Source organism: Tamandua tetradactyla, chromosome 7, assembly GCF_023851605.1.
Source record: "Tamandua tetradactyla isolate mTamTet1 chromosome 7, mTamTet1.pri, whole genome shotgun sequence".
NCBI lineage: Eukaryota > Metazoa > Chordata > Mammalia > Pilosa > Myrmecophagidae > Tamandua > Tamandua tetradactyla.
The window spans coordinates 92,583,688-92,609,307 of record NC_135333.1 but is presented as its reverse complement, the minus strand read 5'-3'; the positions used below and the strand labels follow the sequence as shown (position 1 = coordinate 92,609,307).

General features: G+C 34.8%; 1 protein-coding gene and 1 long non-coding RNA gene across 5 annotated transcripts in view; one reads left to right on the top strand and one right to left on the bottom strand.

Annotated features, from left to right (window-relative positions):
* FAR2 (fatty acyl-CoA reductase 2) overlaps positions 1-25,620 on the bottom strand; it is a 168,482-nt gene that overhangs the window by 24,502 nt on the left and 118,360 nt on the right. For all 3 annotated transcript variants that reach the window (XM_077170424.1, XM_077170423.1, XM_077170426.1), the window contains exons 4-10: positions 25,390-25,569; positions 14,970-15,147; positions 13,681-13,725; positions 11,751-11,869; positions 10,801-10,868; positions 4,403-4,574; positions 663-792 (exon numbers count right to left, since the gene is read on the bottom strand). In XM_077170424.1, the coding sequence (XP_077026539.1) occupies positions 663-792; positions 4,403-4,574; positions 10,801-10,868; positions 11,751-11,869; positions 13,681-13,725; positions 14,970-15,147; positions 25,390-25,569 (892 nt within the window). The remainder of the gene's footprint in view (positions 1-662; positions 793-4,402; positions 4,575-10,800; positions 10,869-11,750; positions 11,870-13,680; positions 13,726-14,969; positions 15,148-25,389; positions 25,570-25,620) is intronic.
* LOC143691633 (uncharacterized) overlaps positions 12,153-25,620 on the top strand; it is a 28,466-nt gene continuing 14,998 nt past the window's right edge. For both annotated transcript variants that reach the window (XR_013179621.1, XR_013179620.1), the window contains exon 1: positions 12,153-18,317. This is a non-coding gene — a long non-coding RNA (uncharacterized LOC143691633). The remainder of the gene's footprint in view (positions 18,318-25,620) is intronic.

The window sequence follows — 25,620 nt, the reverse complement described above, 5'->3', positions numbered from 1 at the left end:
CAGGATGTATCCATTTGTGACTGCCAAGGAGCTAATGTAAAGAAATACGTGGCATTGATGCTAAGCAACTGAAGTTAAGCCCTTTTGAGAAGTTAAAATTTGAATTGTCCCATATAATCCATTATATGGAAGAAGATTGGGATTCTAGGGAGAGGGCATCATAGATGGAGGAAAGTCTTGGATGGGATAAAATGCATGGGTATAGGGATTATCCTTAAAAAAAGATGAGAAGGAAGGAAATGTACCTGTGGAGAGGCAGAACAATTTTGATTTGACAAGAATAGTGGATAGGAGAATATGTAGATAGTAAATTCATTATTTTTCATTGGAGTCTTTTGCTGTAGATGGTAAGGAAAAGATATAGGCACCATAGGTTTTCTGAAAAAATAACTAAGGGGTAAAAGCAAGGGAATGAAGTGCAGTGAATGAAAGACATCACTGCAGAAAGCAGTGGGGAGCTAAGTTTAGAATCTAGGTCTCTTACCTACATTAAACTTGTTTCCTGTAAGTATTGGCTGCTTTTCTTAGCAACAAAACAAAAACCAAAAACTTTGTTGTCTGTACATAACAAAAACTTCCAATATTCATCAGCTTTCCAGGTCAAATAATTCTAAATTCCATTTGAGTAAGATTTTCTTGTTTTAAGTCATTACTGTACTTACTCTCTGGTCTTCGGGGCTCAGCTCAGACATCAGCATTTCTGTATTGTACGTACTCCATTCCCAACTCTGGTTGGTGAAATACTCCAGCATGGATGTGGTTTTTAAAAGCCGATTCATGAGCTTTGTCATCCTGAGGTAAAGATCAGAGAGTAGCACATCTCAGCAACACGATATCTGGCTGCTTCACTGTCACTCTATAGAGTTGAATGACAAATTATTTTCTGAAATTATAAAGCTTATTGAACTCTATCTCTCAATCCCTGACTAAAACTCATATTCCAAAAGTAATGAACTAAAAGAGCTTGTTCTATCAGACATTTTAATAATACCACCATCTGCTCCTTTTCTTCTTCTCTACCCTCCCTCAGAGGTGGAAAACATTTTTAAATTTAATCAAGCATCATCCATTATTGATGGCATACTGTTCATTCCTTGAATTTTGAGGTAAAAAATCATGAAAGTTATTTATCACTTTTATTGTGGGTTATCAGATTAAATAAGAAATCAGTAGGGTCCAATGCCATGTATATAACTTATGGATAGAAGCATTGATTGAGGCAGATTTAAAGAGGAAATAACTTATTTGTTAATAACCCACTCTATGTTAGGCACAGTGCTGGTGCTTAAAAAAACATCTCTGCAAATTCTCCAAATAACCCTATAGGTAGGTACGATTATCTACGTTTTTTGAAAAAGAAAGTGATCTTAAGATAGATTAAATGGCCAAGACTATAGAATAAGTGACAAAGTTAAAATTCCATCCTAGTTTTAAATGGTCTCAGAAAGCCTCTGCTTCTGTGATCTCACCATCCTGTTTCCCAATACGTAACCCAGCCTCTTTCAATCCTGTGGTGAGGACTTGGACCAACACTACTTTACAACAATTTACAAAAAAAAAAAAATTGTCAATGAGTCTGTGAGGTGGTAAGGATTTATCTATCTTCTTTTTACAGAAAGACTAAGTAATATGCTCAGGATCACTTGGGCAATGCTCAAATCTAAGTCTCTGTCTAGAAATCATATTTGGCCTACAGAGTGAGGCTTAATTAAGCCAATCTTGGTAGTAATGATTACTGTAGTCAGACCCAGTAAAGACATATTATGCTATCCTGGCAGCTTGGTCTTATTTATGGTCAAATCCCAATGCCTGTGAATCTAATGACTTAGAAGTTACTTCTGTCACTGTATCATTGGAAATTTCTTAGGCAGGAGGTAGATATCATAATAGGGTTCAATTCAGCTATTATTATCTAATATATTTATCCTTTCACAATTCTGATGCTATTGCTGTGATTTCATTAAAAATTTGAATTTTTAAAAGTACTAGCCCATTGTAGATATGTGTGTGTATATATATGTATATGGGACTATATCAGCCTAATGGTATTTTTTAGAAGTTGTATATATATATATATTATTTTCAGGTGGAAAAGATCTTAATCCATAAAATGCAAAAGCAAAGCTATAAAGGAAAAGATTCATTTTATCACATGAAAATTTAAAACTTCTTTGATATTAATAGCTAGCATTTGAATGATTACTATATTCTAAGCACTCTTATGTAATACCCTATAAAATAAATATGATTACCCTTTTTATAGATGAGAAATTAGGGTTTAGAAAGGTTAAGTGATTTAGGGCTCATATGGCTAAATTGGTGAAGTGAGGATTTAAATCCTATAAATCTGACCCCAAAATCCATGCTCTTAAACCCTACATTACATTTATCTTTTCTGTATTACAAAAAGCTCATAACTAAAGCTAAAAGGTAAGAAACAGACTTGGAGAAAATATGTGAAATATACTTTTACACACACACAAACACACACATACGCGGGAGTTTTCATAAATTGATAAGGACAACCCAATAAAAAAATAAGCAAGGAACATAAACAGCAATAAACAGAGAAGAAAACTTGAATGTCCAAAAAGCAAATGAATGTTCAGCCTCTCCAGCAATCAGGTACATGCAAATCAAAATAACAAAGCAATAACCATTATCATCATTTTGACAATTCAAAAATTTGATTCTTGAAAAGTTTTGTTGAGAGTGAGGGAAATAAGATCCGTGCCCTCAGACTTTTGTGGTAGTGCAAATTAACACAGCCTTTCTTCACAGCAACCCATTGATGGTCATTAAATCTGCAATTCTAACCCTCAGCATCCTACCCAGACACAGTAGCACATTATTCAAAGACCCATGCACAGTGATGTTCATTGTCCCCATAGTTGGTAAGAGGGGGAAAAAAAAAAAAGGAAAAAAGGACAATAATGGGCAGAATGAGCTAGTAGGATTTTCATGGAACATTTTAAGTGACAAAAAAAAAGTTGAAAAATATGTGTGATTGATTGCACATCACACATACATAGCTTAAAGCAAAGTAATATTTCTATATGTATATATATATGGACGTAAATGGGTGGATGACTTCACATATAAACATCTGGGGAGAGAAATGGTCTAGAAGGATATTAGCTTTTCTGTCACAGAGATTTTTTTTTTAATTCCCATCACGAAACAAACCAACCCATTTCTCACAAACATTGCAATTTAATTTCTCACAGGCAAAATACACACAGATTTTTATTGTGTTCCTTCCTCCTCTTTCTTTTACTTTTCTAGTTATGGAACTTTGATCTCTAATAAGGCCTTCTTCCAAATCAGATATATTTTAAAGACTTTAGCATTTCTGCCTACAATGTTTGGCTTTTCTTATTTTTCCGTCTTATTTAATAATCTCCATACAAATATTTTCCTCATAGCTACAATGTCATCTTTTCACTTTGCTAAAAATGAACTCACAATTACTGAGTTACCAGCTGTAAATGAGTTCTGTGAGAATTCGGATAGAATATACATTGCCTTTGTTTTAGTCATTTGCTTTACTAATGAGAATGAAGATTAAACATGCTTGAGAATGACTTTCTCCCTTACAAAGGGCTAGCAAAGAAGGCAACACTATTCATGTGCCGGATTCTTGATCATAGGAATTGCCATTCATTCTATAATAATGATGATTACTCAAACATGCATGATATTATTCAAGTGAGATAAAGAGATAATATCTTATGTGACAGAACTAGAGTGGTGACAGGGCAGCCTCAGCCTTAGCACACTTTTACATTATTCCTTGTTCCCTCTAATTTCCTCACTAATGTCCAAGTGATAGTAAAAACAGTTAAGAACACTGGCTTTGAGATTCAGATTTTGCCAAATCCTTCCTATCCATTTCCTTTGAGACTACTTTAACTTCTTCTCTTAGCTTCTGTTTCCTCATCTGTAAAATTGGAATGATACAACCTCAAGTTGTGTTGAGAATGAAAATGAGATCATCAATGCTGTTAAGTCCTTAGCCTCATGCGAGCCACATAAGTGCTCAGTCAGTGGGGGCTATTATTATCGTATACATTTTATTGTATATTTTAAGATTTCCTAATTATTTGGAAAACCTTAATGACAGAGTCTTAATTGCTTGTCCTTTTCGGTGGATCATTACTTGATAAATTCATCAAACAATTTTTTTCCTTAATATTTGACTTCCTTTATTATGGTAGAGATTTTTAAGGTAGGAGTCCTTTGTGGCGTTTCACTAGTATTGTTTTGGTTACACATACAGACGGAACTTTATATGCAAGATTCAGCTGACTCCTTTGGTCCCCAGCTGAAGGGAGGATTAAGGACTTTGGGGATCTAATCTCCCATGCAGTGATACTCTCAAAACTATTACCCAGCTTCCCACCTGGGCTTCCTTCCTGTGAGTCGCAGATAGAAATCATAGATGATAGCAGGGGCCCGATGGCTGACTGTGTTCCAGTACTGGGTTGTGATGCTGTTGGATGTGAAGTCAGTATTTGGCCGCCTGAAAGCTCCCTCAAATGGGATCTTTTCAAAGGTTGCCAACACTTGTAATCCTAGAAGAAACAGAAAAAAGTGCTAAGTCTAGGAGTATTTAAGCCCTTCATGATGGAAGACTTTGCAATGGGTCAAAATAATAATCAATACTAAGAATTTGCTGTATAGAATCAAGAATCAAATTCTGAAAATAATATGAAGATTGTCCACACAGGGCAAGTGATCATCTGCAAAATCAAACACTATAAATGGGCTAGCAATTGAGTACTTTTCTTGAAACAAATTTTTGGGGAAATAATTTTAGTCAATACAGTGACGAACTCTACAAATAAACATAAATCCATCATTTAATTCCAAGACTATTTTGGAAGCCCTAAGACAAAAGTAGAGGCATTATTTCTTTGGTTGGATTATTACTTGTAGAACCATCAGAAAGTTTTCTTAGCATTTACTTAAACATTTATTAACAGTGAAACAACATTAAGGCAGGATTCCTTTGTGTTGGTTCAGTTTAAATATCTTAGTTGATTAATTCTTTGGTGTTTCTATTTCTATGGAAATATGTTAGACTCAATCATATAATCTGGTCCCTACGTTCTTCTTTCATATTAATCCTTTTATTTTTATATTATTACTTAGTTAAGACATTTTAAAAAAATTTATATACTTTTGTAAGTCAATTGTTTTCAAAATATATTCACTTGGATTCAATTTTGACTTTTTTTACAAAGATTTTTCAAAGACTGTGCCTAAGCTCATTATTCAGTTATGAAGATATCAATTATGATAGTAATATGATTGTTGTCCTCCTTAGATAAAAGCCTAGAAATCTATGTGAAAAATATATACCCTGTGCCCAGAAGATCTCAAGAAACATTTGGCCCATAGATGTACACATTTGAAAAGAAAACAAAGTTATACATAGTTCATATTATGAGTATTCAGAAATTAATATTGACAAATCTACATATCCAAATGCCTCTACAATATTTCCACTGGAGTGTGTAATAAGCATTCACATTTAACAGCTCTAAAACTGAACTCTTGATATTCCCACTACCAATAACTCCCAATACATACACAAAACGTGTTTCTCCACCAGTCTTCCACCTGTACATAAATGTTAGTTCAATGTTTTTGGTTATTCAACCAAAAATATTGGAGTCAGCTTTGGTTCTTTTCTTTAACATCCCACATAAAATTGAACAGTAAAGTCCATTAGCTCTGTGTTTGCAATGTATCCAGAATTTCTACTGCTATTTCACTGTTCCAAACTATTCTGTAGTTTAGGATATTGCAAAAATGTCCTAAATGTTCTTTGCCACTATGTTTGCCCCCCTACAGTCCACTCTCCCTACCTTCACATAACAGCTAGTGTAACTCTTTAAAATGTAATTCAGTGTAGGCCACATCTCTTCTCAGAATGCTCCAATGGGATCTCATCTCATTTAGAGGAAAAGCCAAACTCCTTACCACAGTCTACAAGGCCTTGCATTATTGCATCTCCATCCTCTACATCCACCATTCTGGCTTTGTTTTCCCTCCCATTCTACTTCTCATTGCCTCAGTTGCAACCCTACTAGCATCCTAGCTGTCGTTGAATGTGAATAAATGCATTCACACTCTAGGGACATAGTCCATTTTGGCCCTTCAACTTGGAATACTCTTCCTACAGATATCCCTCTGATTTGCTCCCTCACTTCTGTCAGGTCTTTGATAAGATGACACTTTATCAGAGAGGTCTTCCTTAACCACCACATATATAATAGCGGCATTCCCACTTTACTTTCTAGTTCTTTAGCCTACTTTATTTTTCGAAAAGTCCTTAGCCACATCTGATATATCTATATATATTTATATTTCCTGGTGCTGGAAGATATGTGCCATGAAAGCAGTTCTGTCTGTTTTTTTCATACCTATACAGTACCTTGCACAGTAGTTAGCAGATGGGCAATAAATGGCTTTTGAATGAATGAATGAATGAATGTCTCAGCAACACATGATTACTTTTCATTTCCTAAATCTTCCTTGACTCTTTCTTAAGTCATTCAAAAAAACATTTATTTAGCTACTGTGCTAGGTGCTGAGGTAAAACTATATGTAATATATATTCTCTGTCCTTAAGGAATTGGCCATCTGGGGAGATATAGATAAATAATTATTACAATATATTGCCTAAATGTTATGTTAGAACTCAGTACAGTATAGTCTGGAAGAATATATAAAAAGCATCTGATTCCGGTTGGGGTGGGGGATGGGGAGTTATTCCTAAGAAAGCTGTCCGAGTAACAACAGCAAATATTTACTACAGTGTTTACTATTCCAGTCACACTAATAAATTTTTCTTATTAAATCATCCCCCAAGTTCTCTGAAGTATTATTATTATAATTCCGATTTGACAGGTAAGGAAGTTGAGCTAAGAAATAAATATAAATTATTTTCCAAAGTTCAAACAATTAATAAGTAGTGAAGCCTAGTAAAGGGTAGGACCTATACCAGAATGTATATTCTCCACAATAGTATCTCCACAGAGAATTCCATCATGTTTAGTGTTATATTCCCAGCACCAAAAGTAGTTCCTGTTCAATGAAAACAGGAATGAATGAATAAATGGATGAACTATGATTTGAACCCAGGCCTAATCTAAACTCTTAGCAAATAAACTACTGTGTCTCCTATAGCTCTGAAATTGAAAGACAAGTAGGATCTCATGCAAATGTGGGAAATTAAAAAAAATTATCATGTATTAGGCCATAAAGTAATTCTGAAGAAACTTCAAAGAGTTCCATACATATTGCATTCTCTGTCCACAAAGCTTTTGATAATTAAGATTAGGAAAGATAGATAGGATAGTAGATAGATAGATGATAAATAGATTGATAGTTAGAATGTAAAATCCCCATATAATAGTAAAATAAAAACCACACTTCTATATACTCATAGGTCAAAAACGAATTTATATAATGGAAATTTTAAATATCTATGAATGATAATGAAAACATTGTTTAGCAAAACTTGTAGGATGCAGCATTAGTGGAATTTGAGGGAAATTTAAAGCCATAAATGCTTATTTTAGAAAAGAAAAGCTGACAGCGTATGAGCTATATTGCTAAAAAAGAATCAATTCAAAAGAAGAATAGGATGAGATAATAGTGATAAGACTAGAAATCTACTCAGTAGAAAATAAAAGAAGCGGTATAAAGAACAAGTAAAGCAAGAAGTTGGTTCTTTGAAAAAAATAATAAAATTAACACCCCCTGGGAAGAAATAAGATAAAAAGAGAAGACACAGATCACTAATATTATGAATTAAAGGGGAGAGAACTTCAGATGTAGCCAAGGACAAAAAAGATACTGATAGTGTCAACAATTTTATGCAAATACATTTGAAAACTTAGACTAATAGGCAAATTCTTAGAAAAATAGACAAATGTAACTTATGAAAACTGATTCAAGCAGAAATTAAAAGTCTGCATAATCCTATAGGTGTTGAAGAACTGAAACAGTAAAAATCTTCCCACAAATAAACCACAAGTCAAGATAATTTATAGGTGAATTTTACCAAACTTTCAAGAAGTACATCACTCCAATATTGCACAAACTCTTTTCGAGAATAGAAAACAGGAAACATACTTCAACTGATACTAAATTTATATCATTCTATAAGGATGATATGTCAAAGTCAAAATTAGACAAAGACGTGAAAACAGAAAAGTACAACCTTATTTCACACATGAAGAGTTCCAAAAATCCTAAACAAATTATTCACAAACAATCCAAATAGATCATAAAAGAGATACCATATATGATTATCCGAGGAATAGCAGGATGGCTAAATATTTGAAAATAGAAAAACATTTGAAGCCTTCTGTTTAAAATTAGGAACAAGATGATGCCGACTATTGCCACTTCTATTCAATATTGTATTGGAAATTCTTTCCAATGCAATAAGACAATAGACATAAAAGCATAATAATTGGAAATGTGGAAATAACACTGGTATTGCAAATTATATAATTGGGTACATAGAAAACCCAAAAGAATCTATATATAGTTTCTAGCAATAATAGTTTAGCAAGATGGCTGAATATAAGGCCATTACACAAAAGTCAATTGCATTTCTATACACCACACACAATTAAGAAACATGTTTTAAGAAAGACATAATTTAAATTAGCAAAAAGTTATAAACTATCTAGGTATAAAATTTGATATAAGATGGGGAAGATTACAAAGTTTTCTTGGAGGACATTAATGAAAACTTAACTTTAAGTGGACAGATATCCCATGTTCACTCATCCAGCTATCAGTCACTGTTACTAATATCACCTAAGGCTATGGATATTCAACCTGTTCTCATATAGTCTAGTCCTGATTGGAAGTATTTTGATCACTCCTTAAATTCCTCATATGCAAAATCAAATTGTTAGCAGTTTCTAGAAATGTTGCATTAAAAAGGATCCTAGTACAGGGGTACAGAGGGAAACATGCTGTTATGAGCTGATAACATCTGCTATGGGTGTGAGGGGAGTAGAGGAAGTATGAATGCCAGCTATTTGCCAGTTTTGCAAAGGAAGTCTTCAATTCAAAGCCCATTATAGAATGGACCACAGTGCCTAGGTGCCCTGCAGGAGTGCTCCCAATTTGGTGCCATAGTTTGGCATTAGAATTTGTGGAGATAGTGTTACGGATAATCTGCCATAGGGAAAGAAAAGTGCAAATTAGTGCATACTAAGAAATCCTGCAGGGTAGCATAACTGCCCACCCCCTACCTTCTACCACAATTAGGTATTAAGTTAGATACTAAAACTGATTTCTAGGGGTTTTATACATTGAATAAATCCAAATCTTTAACAAATTAAACAAAAGAATTTGTATAGTATGGGGCTTCTCAAAGTAGAGTACCCCATCATCAGGAATCATCTAGTATGCTTATTAAAAATATGGATTCCTCAGTGCCACCCAAGACCCTGGTACCAGAAATGTGAACTTTTATCATCCAGGGTGATTCATATCCCTTTTAGAGAATCACTAGTGGTGTGATTATTGCAAACTCAAAAGAAAAAGACAACTGACTTCTATTTCAGGCACCAACTCCATTCATGAATTTGAGTGTATCATTTAACTTTCTATGCCTCATGAAGTAAAATCGGCATACTAGATTATTTTTAACTATGATATTCTATAATTCCAGAAAAAAAGATACTAAGAATTTTCAGGACAGAAGACTATTTTTAATCTCAAATGAGATTTACATATAGCATCTTTTTACTTAAGAGCTTAAATGACTTACTTGCTTCTATTTATGCCCTTGTATGGACAAAATCTTAGATATCTTTAACTTATGTTACTGATATAGAGGAGATTTATTTTTATTTCCAAATCATTCCAGAATTATTTAGATATTTGATCTAAAGAACTTTAATCATAGTAGTAATTTATTTTTTACTGAGTAATAACTTTTCAAATAGAATAGCATAGCCAAGTGCTCTGAATTACAAATCAGTTTCTAACAATTTAAGGACGTGATTTTTTAAAAATTATATCTAGCACTTAAGCAAATACTAAAGTATCTAAAAGTTTCAGACTTTACAATAAATTCACTTTTTCAATTGACAAAGGAGTACAAGAGATTAATTTTTATTATAGGCAAGACTGATTACTTCAACTCAACCAGATACTTTGAAAGGTAGGCTTATGGCTAGCTGTATAAATTTATGCAGAGTATCACTGACAAAAACAAAGGTATAATATTATTTGACTTTTCTAGATCTGCTTGATCCTTTCACATTTCCAATGGTGTACCAAAAGGGGAAAAGATGTATGCATGAAAGTAGTTGCTCCAGTGAAGAGTATTTTATTACTGACATTTGCTTAGAATTCATAACTTTTTCTTTGTTTTATTATGTGGTTTAAATTTGCAAAGACACCTCTTATTGCCAACACTCATGTGGACTGTTCCCACTGACTCCATCCTTTGTATAACACAATACATTTTGATTAACTATTACACATTCACAATTGGCAATATATATATATATATATTTTCTTTAACATGGGCAGACACCGGGAAGTGAACCCTTGTCTCTGGCATGGCAGATGAGAAGTCTGCCACTGAGCCACCACTGCCTGCCCAATTTGCAGTACTTTTGTTTTTGCTTTTTTACTTATATTTTGTCTTCCTCCCCAACTAGACTGTGAGTTCCATGATACATTTTGTTAATTTTGTTCCCTTTGGTGAGCAGAAACCAGTAGTTGTATAGTTACACAGTTGTAGGAACTTACCTATTTTACCCCAGTTACAGGGGTTGAGGTTACTAGATGTGCAGTGATAGACCAATGTTGACTTAGGTCTGGAAAATATTATAAAAATTAGATAAATACAACAAACCGGAGAACAATTGAATGAATATGAAAAATGACATTTTAGATAGGCTGGTTTCAATGACTCCTGTGACTAGGGACACCTTTGCAACACTTTCATCTTTTGTTCTGTCCTTGGGTTAATAAACAAAATTGAAAACTAGGAAAGGTCGGTGTGTGGAGGTATGGGGAGAGGGAAAGGGGATGGAGAGAGGGAGAGATGGAAAAAGGGAAAAAGATAAATTGATAAGAAACATTTGATTCTTACATATATATTGTGCAAATTGTATGATGGAGATCAAAAAGCAGATTATATTTCTAACTTCTGGACAAGTTTATTGAGCTGACAGAAAAGCAGTGTTTTCCCCAAACTGTAGTAAGGCCCTACTGAATTGGAAAACATTTCAATATCTGATTTCACATAAGAGAATTTTAATTCTGTTTATCATTTAACAGAGCCAAATGCACAAACAACTTTTTTAGTTGCATTAAGAAATTTTCCCATAGATGGTGATCAAACTTTTGGCCTTTACCAAAAACATATTTGAAATGCTGTCATTTCTTCTACTTGTGTCTTCTTTTCTTTAAGAAAGAAAGCAGCATTTTAGTTTCTTGAATAGAAAGAAAAGCTTTTTGTTCACTCAAGAATTTTATGGTTAATAATTTAAGGGTTTATTACTTTATGATTAACAAAGTTTTGTGTGGTATTTACAAAGCAACTCTATGCACATATGATGGTATTCTTAGAACTATATAAAAAATTGAAACAGACTCACACCCCTGTGGCCTTCTATGATAGAAAGTCTATTATTTTGAAAATGCACTTAACATATTCATCATCGAATCTTTGAAAGTCGGTCTAGGATCCATACCTGTGAACTGCAGTGTACCATCCTACTGCCAAAGTGAGATTGACGACTGTATCAACTGGAATTAAATCTGCCACAGCCATTGGAGTAGCTCTTATGGACCGAAGAAACCCTTTGCCAGCCTGAATAGAAAAAAGAACAAAATATTTAAACATGTTTTAAGTAACAATTGGGGCTAAAGTATGTATCAGACAGATGATACTAATGCTGTTAGTAATAATAGCTAACATTGATTCATTGCTTACTACATCATTGTGCTAAGCTTTCTCACTTTTCCAACCTCCCCTGCCAAGTTCATCTCAAGTGCTAGCATTTCCCTGAACTACTAGAAGTTCTCAAGTTCCTTTAGGGAGTGAAGCTTCTCAAATTTTTGAGAAATTGATATATTTAGTTAATGAACATACCAGAAATAGGTTTTCAGTCTTAAAAATTAATTCATAAGACTAATTTTAAGAATTATAGATTCTTAAATTTTCCATTAGTATTAGTTTACTATTTCCAAATGATCTTGTTTTCTCCCATTTGCTTACTAACTTACAAGTAATGGTAGGCACTAAAAGTTCAAGAAACATATAAGAAAAAATTCTACCATTTAACAAAAAGGTTTTTATTACTAGGGGAAAGATCAGGATTATTTACCTTTTGTTCAGTATCTTAATTCACCTCACAGATCACCAATGTAATATGATGCCAGGTATTAACTCTGATAAGTAAGTTGATTATAACCTACATTTTCCAGCATGGGTTTGCAGTGGTGAGCACCTTCATAGTTCCTAATTTCTGTTTTCTTATAACTAGTTCCCCTTCCTTTGCACATAAGAAACCAGTTTGGAAAAGTTCAGAAAATGTGAGTAAATTTGCAGCTTTTAAAACAATGTTATAATAAAACCCACTCTGGGACCATCTTAAAATAATTATATTCTAAATCACCAAACTTTCAGCCCAAAATAAGCCTTGAAGAAGAAAGAATTGGAAGTAGGTAGGAAACAGAAGTAAGGAGGAAACAGGAGCAGCTAGAAAAATCAGGACTCAGTACGTAGTTCATTGTTATTGTTTTTGACAAGTCATAATTCACTATCATATTTGTATTTTAATTTGTATGTTGGACTTAGTTCTGGGAAGAGCAAAGGCAGAACCTGAGGCAATGGATCGCTAATAAGATGTAAACTCATTTAGATCATTGCATTCCTAATCATTGTCCTAAAGAGTGAAATTGTGATTCTGGTCCTAATATGGTTCCATGTGAGCTGTCAAGTACCACACTTAGCCTAACCCAAAGTCTGAACTGCAGAGGGACCTACACAAAGGGCTGCTAAGTAAAAGGAACTATTGAATTTTCCTTTGTCTCTGAGAGTATTGTTGGAAAAATATTTTCTATATTTATCAATTTTTACATTTGAAAATTTCCCTCTAATTGGTAATTCTCTTTTCTTATATCTATTAAGAAGTAGTTATTAATGTTTTATATCTGTTCATCTATCTCTTTCTATCCACATGCACATGAACATGTGCATGGATTTTATAATCAAGAATTTAATCTTTGAGAATATGATTTTATTGCATTCACAATTTGATGCACTAATTCAAACTATTAATAAATAGCAAAAAGGAAGAAATACTCCCATCTTGTGGTAACTAAAGGAAAATACATATATATGGTCCTTGTTGCTCAAACTTGCCAAAAAATAAAACTTCTAAATACTAATTGATGATATCACAGTACTTCTGTTTCCCTGATAATAAGTTCCACAAATAGAAAGGGTAATTCATCCATCCTCTATTTTCCAATTATCAAAATTGAGATAAGTTGCCGCAACTGTTGTAGGTGAAGTCACATTTATGTTTTTGAATCAATGAAACTAAGACAACACAGCATATTGTTACTATCCCTCTAATAAATTTCAATGAGTTATTTCCCCATCATTATACATACCGCAATAATGAGCCCACTAGGTCCATTTACGTTATCAACCCAACCCTAAAAAAAGAAGATCTTTATTGGTTACTCATGTCAGTTATACCTTTGGAAACCTGCATCTAATCTTAATAACTTTCAAACAAGAAATACTAAGACCCCAGCTAATAGAACTGTCTAATCCAGTATTACTGAGATCCCGAACAAAGGTCAATGGCAAAGCAATAGCTATTTCCTGCACTTTGTGCCAGAATTAGAATTTTGCTAGAATTGTTTTTCATAGTAGGTGTCATGAATGATTTCATTTTGTTTAATAACTTCTTATGGGTTAAATTGGACCTTGTCTTAATATCATGATCTTCTAACCAACTCATTTTAAGCATACTAGGGAAAGATTTCAGTCATGATTTATGAGAATCATCTATTTCTTGAAAAGTCTAAGCTGTAGTGTCCATACCAGACATAGGCTGTTTTTGTGTATGTTAGCTTGCTTAGAGTGACAGAGGAAATACAATGTTTTATGAGCACTCAGAGAGAAATTACTTTTGTGTTTACTTACTTAGCCCTAAACAAATCAATCAACTTCATTATGTCTGTTTCTTTATTCGGAAAGTGGGAGAGTAGAGAAGAGAAGATGAAGGGATTAATATTTGTTGAGCCTTTATGAGGGACTATACACTACACTTAATCATATTTCATATATTGTCTCATTTAATCAACTCTCTGAAGTGGGTAATATTAGCCCAGTTTTACAAATGAGACAACTCAAAAGATTGCAGTGCCATTATGTAGTGGAGCTCAAATTTATCTGGCCCTAAAGCTTTACAACATTGCTTTGAAGAAGATGATATAGTTCAAAGTATCTTCAAAAGGATATAGCAGTATACAGAATTATTATTCTTAAGCTAAGATCTTTGTGTGAACTTTGTAATTCCGATTTACCCTGCCAGTTGCAAGAGTACCTATATGGCATCAAGAATATTTTGGTATATTTAAACCATAGTGAGAAAGTCAAGAAATGAAACTACCCTCCATGGGAATTTTGAGACTAGAATTATTCAGAAGCGAATTTGAGATCTCATTCCATCTTTAGGACAGTCATTCTAACTCCCAGAGGAGCCTCAAGCTGGATAAATACTAATGGAATTTTGCCCTAATACAATAAATTCATGTTTGATTTGTTGTGCTCAGCTATGGATCCTGAGAAGAAAAAAAACAAAATAAAATGAAAAGGACATCAGAAAGGAACTGGGCTAGAAGAACACTGGTTTAGAAACAAAGCATGGAATCCATGTGAATGAGCTTACTGGGAAAGGCTCTTGCCAGGTTGGTCCCACAATGGAGGGCCTTATGATGGCAATGTTTAGGTTCCCGCTCTCTTGCTGCACCACCATCTCTCCCAAAGCCTTGGTGTAGGTGTAAGTATTGGGCCGATTCCCGATCAGCTTGGGTGTGATCTCATCAATAATAGCGTCGTCTAACCACCTGAAGGTAGCCAGAGTAAAAAGAATTCTACAGCATATGTTAGACAACAGACCAAAAAGAAAATGTGAGACACAGACAATCCACCTTCTAGTCTGAATTCTGAAATTCAGAGCCGTCACAAGATACCAAGGATGTGTGTACCTCGGTCCAAATCATAAATGATGAGCTCCCTGCTTTCCACTAAGCCCAATCTTACCAGTCAAATCCTATCTCCTCCCCAAAATATATATATATGTTCGAAGATATTCAATCTACTACTTTATTACATGTAATTTCTGATTATTTCCTCTCCAACAGTTTTGTAAGCATATTTATTGAACAGATTTTTGAGTGACACTCATGTCAGTATCATGTGAGGTATATGTTCACTGGTGAACAAGGAAGAAAGGTACCTGCCCTTAAGGGATTTACAGACTGTCTCCTCCAGGGTCCTTCAGGGCAGCCACACCCATTCAGTGCCAACCAATCAAAGCCTAGTGCAACAAACTGAAAACTTTAGCTTTTTGTTTTAAAAATTTCATTCAATACCATAACAAATAAAAGAAGCTACATTTGGCAGGTATAGTTGGCATCAGTGAATCAATGAAATGTGTTTTGAAGTTCTGCTTATGCTATTAATTTAGTAATTATTTCCAGAGTCTTCCAGTGAATTCTGAAGTGCTCTAATAACCACAAATAATCTGTCAAGTGGACTAATTATCATATTCTGAAGCAATTTTAATAGTGAGATTATTGAGTACCTGTACATATAAGGGAGACATGTATCATGAATAACTTACCATACATCAACCTAATTTTTTTAAAGAAAAATATCAGAACCATTTTAATCACTCCAAAATCTATCTGCACTTCAATAAAAGAACAACAAAATTATTTTCAATTATTTAGTACCTCTCTTACCTGGAAGATTCATTTGGTTAAATGTTTGCTATAATATCGTTTTTTAAAATTATGCTGTCTGAATATGTTAGTGTGATTTTAATAATCAATGTGTTTAGTACATTTAGTCGTGTTTTATGGGGCAGAACATAATCATATTATTTTGATTGTAGAACATCTTGGCTGTTTTTGCTTTGCTTGTATATTGTTGTGCATTTAAGATTTGCCGGATGTTAAGACTTAAGTCAGAAACACAACTCCCAATTTTAATAGCTTTCCTTTAAAATTGGGTTGGAACATGAGCTTTGCCTATAATGCTTTGGTTTTCCTTGCTATTCCTTGACTGGTGCTGAGCCTATTCTAGGTGTTCAACTGACTTGATTTAAATTGAATTAGGAAAGAGTGAGGAATTCCTAGTATGAAAACAACTCTCAATACTTGCAGAATTAGAGGAAATTCCGATTTTATGATCACCTGGGGGTCAGAAGACTGTGTGATAATGCAGGTGTCTCTCCATCTTCATGAAAATATTACCATTACATTATTTCATTTGTGGGTCAACAGTGGATGGACTGACTTAAGGCCATTTTATATTACCTGCAAAAATATGCAGTTTACAGAAACCAGGTGTGGAAGAAACAGTGTCTAAATGCAATAAGGTTGTCAGGAAAAAAAATTCTAAGAAAATATTAGATCACACCAATGCACTGGGAATGTATATCACATGGCTGGCACCTGTTGGTGTCAGTGATGTTGGTGTAGGTGGAAAGGATAAAACCTTTGAGGCTGTATAAAGTTTTGTGGATTAGCTTGTGTTAGAAATTATTGGTTTTACAGATTTTGAAGAATATGAATGCCAAAGAAGTTGCACTGTTCTGTGGATGGCCTGTGTGGCGGTTTGAAAGGATTATGTGCCCCAGAAAAACCATGTTTTATTCCTGACCAAGTCTTGTGGGAGTAACCATTTCTTTAAATCCCTATTCAGTACTATAGATTGGAAACTCAATTAGTTATGACTCACCCAATTGTGGGTATTAACCTTGGATTAGAGGGAGATGTGATCCCATCCATTCCAGGTGGGTCTTGATTAGTTTACTGGAATCCTTTAAGAGAGCAGGAAACCATGAGAGCCTATGCAGCTCGAGACCTTTGGAGATGAAGAAGGAAAATGCCCCTGGGGGAGCTTCATGAAGCAAGGAGCCTGGAGAGAGAGCTAGCAGACGTTGCCAAGTTTGCCATGTACCTTTCCAGTTGAGAGAAAAACCCTGAACTTCATCAGTTTTTCTTGAGTGAAGGTAACTTCTTGTTGGTGCTTTAATTTGGATATTTTTATAGGCTTGCTTTAATTGGGACACTTTAACAGCCTTAGAACTGTAAACTTGTAACTTATTAAATTTCCCCTTTTAAACTTCATCGCAGCTCTGGAAATCACATGCTGGCAACTAGCAAACTAGAACAGTTTGCCTCTGCCACTCTTAGCTTCATCTGTATTCCACTATATTTTCTTCTTGGCCCCTCCATTTTTACCTGTGAAACTGGCAATTATTATATCTGTTCTAAATTCTCATGTTATTATGAGGTCAAATACAATAATATTCACTTTACTTAGAGCCATTTGATAAAACAAAATGAGCCAATAAATCTAAGGTACTCTTATTTTAAATAGAACAATCAAAGAGCACATATCCACATAGCTAACATTTGATTCTGATTTTCTAACACAGTAAAACAGACCATATACTATCTCATGTAACCCCACTTATTAATTAAAAGAGAAAATTAGTGTTAACAAATACGCACATCTTCTAGTTGAATGATGTCCTTTTCAGGACCTATAATTAGTTCAGGCTCTTCTTAATCAAGGTTCTTGCTGCCGTTCTGTTTGTCCTGAATTTGTTTTTAATAGTAAATAAGTTTGCATGGGAAAATATATAGTATAAACCAAAGTACATTTCTGAAATTAATCATATACCTTTCAGTGTATTCAGGAAAATGCTTTGAATCCATAGATGCCTGTGGATAAATCCTAAACTTCTACTGAAATTGCTTCGAAAGAAATGTAAAGTCACTGAAGATTACAGAAAATTATATATATAGCTACATTTTCTTTCTAAATATTACTGTCTGTTTTGGTTTCAAACTTATTAACTCAATCTCATAGTAACAATAATTTCATAATTTATGCATTTACTGAATAAAATAACAAGAGTAATAAATACTTTTTCCTGCTAATTTTCCTCTGCAACAGACATGGCAAGCCTAATGGTATACCAGAAGGGGCTTTCTGAGGGGTAAGTAGACACACTGCCTCATGATAATCATGGCTCTCTCCTTCTCTAGTGTGGATTATGTTCTTTCCTTGAGTTTTGCAATTATCATTCTGTATTTGCTTTCTTGTATAAATTTCCCTCCTGGATAAGAAGTCCAGGATAGCATGGATTATGTTTTTATCTCTATGCTTAATCACCTTTCTGCTCCCAAGAACCAGCTAGTTTGTTCAATAAATGAATGCTCTCCCTACTGTGTGTGAGACTTCTTGACTGGCCAAGTTATGTACTGTATAAGATTTTGGGAAGCAGAGAAGGACAATGATTTGAGAGAACAAGTAAGTTGAAAGGAGGCAAGCTTGTAGGGAGAAGGTAGGGAAAGAAGGAAAAGGAGATCTTCATTGAGAAAGAAGCAAGTCAGAAGTTAAATTGTCCAAAAACAGTGGTGAAAAGTGTTGAGATTCTGAAACACCAGAGGTTACCAAACTCCCTTTGGAGGTGTTGGTTTCAAGTAAATTTAATTGGCTTCAAATTAAATTTAAACATCTTATTGTGGAAAAGGGTATATATGAGCCTCACATGCTTGTGGTGAATTGACCTCTGTAGCTGTGTCCAAATTTTTATTGAGCACCTATTCTGAGCACTTGTGCTTGATGCTAAACGACCTAACAAATGGCCTGACAGTGTGAAAACTATCCAGTTTGTTTAAGGCTAATCTGACCCTGCTCTTATTTTATTTAAAGCCTGGAAATATTAAAGTACACAGTATTTTCATCTTTTTGTCAGCTACTTGGATGCCATCTTGCAAGCTATACAATTGTGAAAATAAACAAACAAATTAGCATTTTTCTTTCCCCTAGAATAGATCAACTTTTTAGACTTAACAAACTGAATTTTTCAGCACAAAGGCAAAACTACTTTCCAATATCTGACCTCCTTTCATATTTCCTAAAGGGCCATTATTGGGGCCACTGCTGTAAGCTACAGGTAGCCTTTCATTTTCTCCGCTTCTTGCATGTTCTTCTGTGCACCCATAACAGCTGCTTGCCCTCAGTGTATGATAAAGAAACAGCTTTTCTCCTCCCCCAGGGCTTGTATATAGATTATCCTCCCCCAGGGGCTTGTATAGAGATTATAAATATATAAGGGGGAAAGGGATGAGTGGGTAGGGGTTGTGGAGCTGGAGCCTTGCTTCTCCTCCTCTCCCTTGCCCTGGTCCCCTTGGGGCTGTTTGTTAAAAAAGAATAATACAAGAGTTAAAAAAAAAAAAAAAAAGAAACAGCTTTTCTTTTTACATGGGTGACTAGCATTGTCCTCTGGTGGCCCAGATAGCTTCAGAAGTGCGAATTTTTTAGTATGTACAAATCTTTTTATTTTTATTAAATCATCTAGAAATGGAAAGACAATTGGGGGTAAGGAGAGGATGGTACAGTGATTATTGAAATACAGATGATGTCCATTTCAAATGAAAGCTGCTTAAATTGAAATAAAATCATTGAAAGGAACAGTGGTGGTTTGGAGCTGTATGTAATCTAGAAAAACATGTTCTTAAACTTAACCCATTCCTGTAGGTGTGAATCCATTGTAAGTGGGACTTTTTGATGAGATTACTTCAGTTAAGGTGTGGCCCACCTTAGTCAGGATGTGTCTTAGTCCTATTACTGGAGTCTTTTATAAGCAGAATGAAATTCAGCTGGAACAAAAGTCACAGAAAGAGCAACCAGAAGCTGAACACACAACGGAATCCCTGACTAAGAATCACAGCCAGCCTAGCCCAAAGAATGCCAGGCTGCAAGGAAAAAGGCATTGCACTGATGACACCTATAGATTTTCTCTTAGCCTCAAAATCGTGAGCTTTTAAAATTCCTATTGTTTAAGCCAACCCATTGCCTGGTATTTGTTTGAGCAGCCAAAGAAACTAAAAGAGGAACTATGTCCCAAACTTTCCTGTTCATAAATAAGAATTATGTGGGACCCTTGTTAAAAATCCAGATTCCTAGGTACCAACTTAGAATCATGAACTCAATCTTTAGGGGTGATAGCCTGATAATCTCTATTTTTAAAAAGCCCTGGTGATTCTGATGGCCAGATAAATTAGGGAATCACAAATTTAAAGGAATTCTACCACATAAACTTAAATCATTATGATTCGAATAAATTGGGATTAGATCTCAAAAAGGCATTACTCTTTATAGTAAAAATGTCAATAGAATAAAACTACAAAAAAATTAAATCCCTGATTCCAGAAGTACAAACCATACCAGTTATGTATATTCTAATCTAGCAGTTGGTTAGATAAATGCAATCTCATATACAGAGCAGCAAGTAAGTGTTTTCTGTTTTTCTCCCCCCAAACCTATTTAAAAACAGTTGTTTTTTTATATTTGTTACCTGGCTCCCAGTTCTAGTCTTTTGCACCACTTCATCACAGGTGATGGTTCTCCCAGCCTCTGGTTATTCCCTAGGCTAATCCACCTATCTCACTCCCCACCCCCATTACCATGTTAATATTCTTAAAGTCTACTCTCATCAAAGTCTTTCCTTGTTTAAAACAAAACTAAACAAGCAAACAACCCAAACCATACATGCACATGTAAAGTCTTCCTTCAATGATTCCCTTTGTCTATTCAAAATCTCTACATGATGGGCCAGCCTGTCTATCCAGCTTGATATCCAACTGCGTCCCTAAACATATGTGCTACCAAAATGGATGTCTATTTCCCAAACATGCTCAGGTTTTCCTACTGCAGTTCATTTTCCTAGTAGATGGTCCCATCTCACCTACCCACAGTTGCCCATTTTTCCAAATCTGTCTCCTATACCTACCTTCATGGAGTCTTTTTATTCCCTCCAGCTCCACCAAATAAATGTACTATCTTCCATTTTCCCCAACATACCACATATATAATTATACCTCTGTTATATAAATTGCAGTTAGATCTCAAAAAGGCATTGCTCCTCATAGTAAAAATATCAATAGAATGAAACTGTTGATTTCATTCTATTGAAATGAGCTCCTTGAGAGCACAGTCTATATCTCAAGAAGCACATATAATGTCTACTACTGCCCTGTTTGTGGGTATATTGGAAAGACTGTGGACTTCTGAGTCATGTGGCCATGAATAAAAATTGTGGCTCTGTGCTCATTAGCTGAGAGACTTCAGAAAAGTTCCTTAGCCGTTCTAAGCTTTTGTTCCTTTGTAAGCATAAATCATAATAATAATAACAATAATATCATCAACCCTACAGTATTATGTTAAGGAATTAAATATCTGGGAAAGTGTTTTGCTCTCAGTAATTGCTCAAGAATGTTTCATTTCCTTCTTTATCTTTGTAACATACAGTCACTATCTTGATTTAAGTATAGCAAAAGCAGCAGTAAATATTTTTGAATTCATTTTTCTAGCTCCTAACTCTAGTTGTTTCAGGTTTTCATGTAGGTGCAAAGGTGCTTTTCTTCTACATTAACTCTCCTAAGAGGAGTAAACTTGGCCAGAAAAATGTGGGAAGTGCCAATTCTAAAGCCGTATCTTTTTTAGTCAGATACATGCGCTTTCTTTTCTTTTCTTTTTTTTTTTTTTTGTAAAAACATTCTATTTAAACTGTTGTTGTGTAAAAGTGGAATTTCATTGCCAATTCCTGATCCATTTTTGCATGTGAATTTTCTCAAGTTAGTTATCACCAAATATGTAGAAGTTAGTAATATAAAAGTAGTATATATAACGTACTAATATAAAGATATGAGTAAGAATGTTGAAAAAATGTTACATGACAAAATAGGGCTGTGGGAGTTGGTGGGGTGGGGGATGGACAAAGAAGAAAACTGCGGGTATGACAACTTAGAAATAAGTTGCTTATTTTAGTATTGCCCATGCTTTGTCATAGTTATTGAATACAGTAACTCCTAACTCAAGTTATTATTAAAAGTGCTCATGCTAACATTTTAAAGTTTCTTGTGCTAACATAGTCAAATGTTAGCTTCAGGAATGGTTCCAGGACCAGCATATTCTGGAATATTTCAGTTATGGGTTGAAAGGAAGGGCAGTGTTAGGCTGTGGGTTGGGGAGAACTAGGAGATGCCTTGGGCTAACAGAGGATGGGACTGGATTGGGAGGTGGGGGGTTAGGCTCATAGTCCCATTTTCTTTATTGACAACACAAAGTGGCATCATTTGGGCCTAAGCAACCTGGAAAGTTCCTGGCAAAAGATACATAATCTCTTTTTATTTCCCAGAACTGGCATTCTCATTAAACTGGTTTTCAACAAAAAGAAAGATCCATTTTACATTTTCATGAGTAATTTTCTTGAGAATATAAAGCCCAAAGTACAACTTTAAAACCATCTTGCTGTCTAACTCCTGGTTCCTATTTATGAAAATGGAGTCTGTTGGAATACTAAGAGAAATGACAGCTGCTAGAACCCATGGCGTTACTGTCATTTCTTTTAATAAAAACTTCCAGGGGAAGTAAAATCCTAAAATCCTTGGAAAATGATTTTATTTTAAGCATAGGCCAATACTAAATAGAGAAGAAATCAGAAAAAAAATTTTCTTAAAGCAACCAAGTATGGATTTAGTGAATTACTTTTTATTCGGGATAACCCTAACGCTACTTTTTATTCCAAACATTTAGATAATTCCGTCTGATATAGAATTGAAAGTTGATGAAAGATTGCTGGGCTTTAGTCAAAGCATTGTTCAAAATTTAAAATACAGATTTTATTCAAAGTTTAAGAGGAAACAGGAAATCAGAAACAAAGATAAGATATGGGCATATAGGTATTTTACAGATAAGACCTCTACATCCCAAAATATCAGCTTGTCCTATAATTCTGTCATCTAGTGTCTGTCAGAACAAACAAGCAAACAAACAGCCAGGACATTATGAACAGTGGTCATCCAGTGCCCTCAGAAATGCTCATTCATCTAGCAAATATTTGAGTGTCTACTATCAGCTGGTTCTGGAGATGCAAAGAGGAGTAAGAAAATTCTTCTTTGAGAAGTTCATTGTCTAATGAAGAATATAGATAAGTAACAAGATATCTAGAATGACCTTTATTTAAAGCAGTGATAAAGATGAACACAGGATACAAGGGAGTGCTGGGGAAGGGCACCTAAGCCAGAGGGCTTCCAGGGAAGAGCTGTGAGGACTGAGTAGTAATGACCCAGGTGAAGGAGAGGTGAAATAAGTTCCAGGAAAAGGAAGAGAGAAGTAAGTAATTACTTTGGTGTGACCGCAGCACAAATGTAAGGAGACGCTGAAAGAGATAAGCTTAACATATTTGACTATAAAGTTTTGAATTAATAAATAGTGGATATAACTTCCACCCTATTAAAAAAAAAACCTTAATTCCTTAATTGCATTCAAAATGTGTTCTGCTGAGAGAAAATATAATTTTATTCCTAGTTCTGTTTGGCTGTGTATTTACTTTAAATAATTATTATTCTTGGATAGCAGTAAATGACATGTCATGAAAAAATGTAGAATTGTCAATTACAGTTTGATCATAAATCATGTAGAAATTACTTGATTTTTCTGATTGACATTTATCTGGGGCTATAGGGAAAGTGCTGAATACCTGAAGATAAATCAACAACTCCTCTGTAAGTTTCTTATTCTTTGAAATCTATGGTTAGTATCTAATATGGAAATAATTTTGGAGGAAGTGGTTTGGAGTACCTAGAGAAGACTCTCTCTTACTCTATGTAAACTTAATCTTCATTTGGACTACTTCTTTTCTCTTTTCTTTGCTGCCTGAAATTGCACTATGATCTGCCAGTCAACTGGGAACTGAATCACCAGAACCATGGCAGTATGGTCTGAAATTAAAGTGGTCTTCCCCTTTCCAGGGCATATCAAATACATAAGCACCACATTTGACAAAAGGAAACACTGTAGGGAGGGCAGCTACTGTCAAACAAATCAATTCCATCCTGAAAATGCTCAGAGGCTTTCTTTGTACATTGGCTTTCTTACAACACTGGGGCTTAAGAGCGTTCTCTCATTTTCTCCAGCTATATTGACAAACTGCCCTCAGGAAATGTCCTTTTGCACCATTTATTAGCAGCTTTAAGTATCTTCAGGTCCTTTAAATGACTTTCATTCTTCTTTGTCCTGGATATTTTTTTAATGACAGGAAGAAATATCTATTCTCAGAACTGTAGGAGACAAGGATGTTTGCCCTTAAGGGAATGAAGTCTTGATTTAACTAAATACAGTCTCATATGAAATTATACTCTGACAAATTCACTGCGAAATGGTCAATTTTCTGTGCTTTAGTACTTTTTATGGCATCAGAATTAAAAACAAACAAGACAAACTTGGTAAAATGGGGAAGAAGAGTGAAGAGTCAAAAAACAGAGATATATGTATTCAGAGACATCCTGAGAAGAAAGTTTTCCTGTTAAAGTTGGCAAAAGAAAAAAAAATACTGTATTTCTTCCACACAATTGGAAAATAAGGAAAGTATATATCATTCGAATAGGTCAAGAGAGTGACATGTGTCAGATCTGGGAGGAATTGCTGTTCTCTATTAGTTCTTTACTTATAACCTTTGATTAATTACTAGTAAACAAACCCTAGCTCTGCAATAAGTGCTATATATAATTCAATGCATCATCACAACTATGAGAGGGGCACTGTCTTTACTCCTGTTTTACAAATGAAGGAACTGAGGCAAAGCAAGGCCGAAGAACTTGCTCAAAGATGCAAACTAGTAAATTGCAGTCATAAGTCAAACTCTGTCAATATGACTCCAAAACCAATGTTCTTAACTTTATACTATTCTGTCTTTATTAGAGCACTGCTGAGTTCAATGAGAAATGAGAAACCTCTGCAACATCCAATGATTCCATGTACTTCATGCAATCCAAAACTCTTTAACCTTTTCTTTAGGGATGTTCTAATCTTTCCCTTCACACGGTAGTATATTCTCCACCTTGGGATGATGGGAATAGCAGGGATGGGGTAGCTGAAGGTAGCACCTTCTCAAAGCATTTCGTTTCAAGGGTGTCCCACTTTATTCAGTAGTGAGTGACTTCACAGAAAGAAAGTAACAATTTTCCCACCCCTTGACTCCCTCATTTGACCCAACTTACTCCAAGGAGTCAATGATTTTTTTTGGCTCCACAGGGCATGGATAGATCACTTCATCAATGTGCTTCAGGTTACAATTTGAAAAGGCAGTAGAGATATGGATGAAGGCTTCGAGCTTTGGCATCTGACTGGCCATGAACAGGAGCTGCTGGGTGGCAGTGACGTTAAGTTGCACAGCATGTCTGGAGAAGATTAAGCAGAAAGAAATATCATGTAATTGAGCATCCTGCCCT